Source organism: Nematolebias whitei, chromosome 21, assembly GCF_014905685.2.
Source record: "Nematolebias whitei isolate Nwh7 chromosome 21, NemWhi1, whole genome shotgun sequence".
In the NCBI taxonomy this organism is placed as follows: Eukaryota; Metazoa; Chordata; class Actinopteri; order Cyprinodontiformes; family Rivulidae; genus Nematolebias; species Nematolebias whitei.
This window is the reverse complement of record NC_056518.1, coordinates 30,822,181-30,825,707: the sequence shown is the minus strand read 5'-3', so window position 1 is coordinate 30,825,707 and position 3,527 is coordinate 30,822,181. Positions and strand designations below refer to the sequence as shown.

Here is a 3,527-nt window from a genome sequence, read left to right as displayed (position 1 = left end):
ATTAACGTGGGATGAAAATTAATTAATCTGTTTTAGTAGAAATTATTCGTTGTTTTTTTTTTTTACTTTGAAAAACGGCAATCTGCGTGTTTTCTGCGCAAACTTGATGCGCAGGAAGTTTTCTGCGGTTCGGACATGGGTCTGTTCACGTCCAACAAACTGGCCCATTTACTGAGAATAGCTGCTAATAAACCTTCGTTTTTCAGAACCGGAACCGAGTTAAAGCCCGGAGCTGTGTGCTGCGTTCAGCTCATCCGGAACCAGGTCAGATTTCTGTTTGTTTCCACAACAGAACCAGTTCTGATCGATCCAACCAGACTTCTGTTTCATTATCGCCTTTTTTAAAGTTTCTGATGTTAATTCAACTAAACATTGTTTAAAACGAACAGAACCCCACAGAGACTTTTTCTAACAATAAATCCAGGGATTCGTCTTTATTTAATTCGTAAACAACTCCAGGATTTACAATAATAGCCTTTTGGTTATTTGGCTGTAAACAAGTAAGAAATTATTTATTGCGCCTGTTTTATTGAGATTTAATCATATTGATGAGTTATTGCTGAAACAGTGAGAATAAAAGCTTTCTGACTTTATATCATGTAACTCTGTGAAGATATTTAAATTGTCTAAAGTTGTTTATATTAAAATGAACAATTATTTTTCATAATAGTTCAGATATTTTGACTTTAAATCAGAAAACATCTGAATGGAAATGATGAAAAATTAAGACAATGATCAAAAACCACAAATTCCTAGAACCAAATGTCCAAAATGTTGCTGTGGTTCAGTGAAGTTCAGGAAAGAAGCACAAAGTTTATAAAAAATTTTTTTATAAACATTTATTAAAGGAAAAGTTTATTATTTCTGTGCAGCCCAGGACCAATGATCTATGGACCGGTACTGCTCCACGGCTCAGAGGTTGGGGACCTGTGGTCAAATCCAGAAGTCAGTTTTTCTTCTTGTGTTAAAGAGGGCAGGGGACAGGACGTCCCTGGGGGACAGGACGTCTCTGCAGGACAGACAGAAGCAGCAGATGTCCAGAGGTCTTCCCAAGCAGAAACCCATCGCCGGCGTCCAACACGTCATCGTCGTGGCTTCAGGGAAAGGCGGCGTGGGAAAGTCCACAACTGCAGGTGAGCTTCTGCAGAGGACTTCCAGCGTCTCAACTGGTGGCTCCCGGGCCAAATATTGCCTCCACACTCATTCTGCTGGTCCGATATCGCGGTGCTGTCACTTACCACCCAGATCAGAAAAGGTTCCAGATGGCCGTTTTTGTCCAATCAGAACGCTCGCTCCCATCACATGATCAGGTTTATTTTCTTCATTCAACCCTTATTTAGACATGTTAATCCCACTGAGACTCGGGGACTCATTTAATTTTAATTAATTTTATGTTATCAGTGGCACCATGTTGGAGATCAGCTCAGTCAAACTTTTCTTCTGTGTTCGGATGTTTATTTATTTATTTAATCTTTTTGCTTCTTTCAGTTAATTTGGCTCTTGGACTGTTGGCCAATGATCCGGTAAGACCGCTTCCTTCACTTTATCTTTAATTTGTATTTATATTAATATATTGAAATATATTAGTTTATTTTACAGCTACTGGGCTGTAAAAGTTAAAACTAACAAAAGATAAAATTATCTGAATAGTAGGAAAAAAATACAAATAATTAGCTAAATTGTAGCAAGTAGCTGTAATAAGCAAACAGTTGGTAAACGCTAAAATTGTTTAAACCATACCTCAAAGCTTAAATATAAAGCTATAAATAATGCTAAAATTAGCTAAATCATAGCTAATAACTAAAGTAAAGAGGCAGTAGCTAAAAGCAAATATTAGATAACCAGTAGCTAAAAGATACATTAGCAAAACCCTAGCTTAAAGCTAAATTTAAAGTAATTGCTTAAATGAACAAAACCTTTACACAAAGCTAAAACTAGCACATGAAATAAGCAAAACAGAAGCTAAAAGCTAAATGTATCAAAACCTAAACCATAAAATTAGCAAGGTAGTAGCTAAAATAAGCATAAGAGTACAAAATTGAGCCAGTAGCTGAAGTAAACGAATGTTTTTGAAGGAACTGAAGAGATCTTGAAGGATTTCTAGGGGGAAATATTTCTAATTAAAGTTAAATATTTAAAAAAGTTGGACAAGCTAAAGTCTCGGGCTGAGCTGAATGTTCTGATGTTTGAGCAGAACATAAACAAGAGTGTTTCTCCTCTGAACTGGTCCTGGTCTCAGTCGTGGAGGAGTTCTGATGTTTCCGCTCCGAGCTGACAGAACCCTTCCTGTCTCAGTCCAGGTCAGTCGGTCTGTTGGACGCGGACGTTTACGGCCCGTCCATCCCCAAACTGATGAACCTGAAGGGAAACCCGGAGCTCAGTGACGGTACGTGGACTCCAGAAGGGTTTAGTTGAACTCTCTGTAAATACAAAACTTTACTCTCCGTGTTTCCGCAGATAATCGGATGATTCCTCTGACCAACTACGGCGTCCCGTGGTGAGTCCTCCCCCTCCATCAGATCACGTCTTTTAGAGACGGATAACTGATGCAGTTCTGCTTCCTGTCAGCATGTCCATGGGCTTCCTGGTGGAGGACACGTCTCCGATCGTGTGGAGGGGACTGATGGTCATGTCTGCTGTAGAACGCCTGCTCAGACAGGTGACAGGTGTGTTTTTGTCCCGTTAAACGTCTCACGAGGCAGAGATTTTAATTTTACTTGTGTTTAGGTGGACTGGGGCTCGTTGGACTACCTGGTGGTGGACATGCCCCCTGAGACAGGAGACGTCCAGCTGTCAATCACCCAGAACGTCCCTATATCAGGTCAGTGTCACAGGCCGTTGTTGAAAGTCATTTCTGTTTCACCTGACCTATATGTTTTTATTAAGTTGAGGCGACTTCCTGTCTCTGCGGCGTTGATGTTTGTGTCATAGGTGCGGTCATCGTGTCCACGCCGCAGGACATCGCTCTGCTGGACGCTCGCAGAGGAGCCGAGATGTTCAAGAAAGTGAACGTTCCGGTAATCTTCCTGTGTCGGTTAATGCGGGTGGACCAGAAACGCTGTCGGGTCGGTCTTAAGACTGAATGTTCCTGCAGGTTTTGGGTCTGGTGCAGAACATGAGCGTCTTCCAGTGCCCAAACTGTCACCATCAGACCCACATCTTTGGTTCTGATGGAGCCCGGCAGCTTGCCGACACCCTGGGAGTGAAGTTTTTAGGTGAGATTTTCTGTTTCTTAATAATGGATTGGTTCTGGGGGCTGTCAGAACAGGTGGATCTTATTGACACCTATGAAGGGAGTGGGCGGGGCTTCAGCAGAAAGGGGTGAAAACATTTGCACCTGAACAAGTTGTTTTGTTTCAGCTCCATGTTTGTGTTTTTATCATTCAGGGGACGTCCCACTTCACCTGAACATCAGAGAGACGTCAGACAGAGGACAGCCGGTGGTCGTCTCGTCTCCAGACAGCCCCGAGGTCTCGACTGCTCTACTTTACTCAACTCTATTCTATTTTACTCTACTTGGCTGCTTC

At 41.9% G+C, this 3,527-nt stretch overlaps 1 protein-coding gene across 1 annotated transcript in view; it reads left to right on the top strand.

Moving 5' to 3' along the window:
• The first annotated feature begins 106 nt into the window (after positions 1 to 106).
• The window catches only part of nubpl (nucleotide binding protein-like), a 5,660-nt gene continuing 2,239 nt past the window's right edge, over positions 107 to 3,527 (top strand). Inside the window, 11 exon segments of the mRNA XM_037694671.1 lie at positions 107 to 130; positions 133 to 264; positions 971 to 1,133; positions 1,489 to 1,523; positions 2,296 to 2,386; positions 2,458 to 2,497; positions 2,569 to 2,659; positions 2,728 to 2,821; positions 2,932 to 3,017; positions 3,095 to 3,215; positions 3,388 to 3,470. Coding sequence (XP_037550599.1) covers positions 107 to 130; positions 133 to 264; positions 971 to 1,133; positions 1,489 to 1,523; positions 2,296 to 2,386; positions 2,458 to 2,497; positions 2,569 to 2,659; positions 2,728 to 2,821; positions 2,932 to 3,017; positions 3,095 to 3,215; positions 3,388 to 3,470 — 960 coding nt within the window.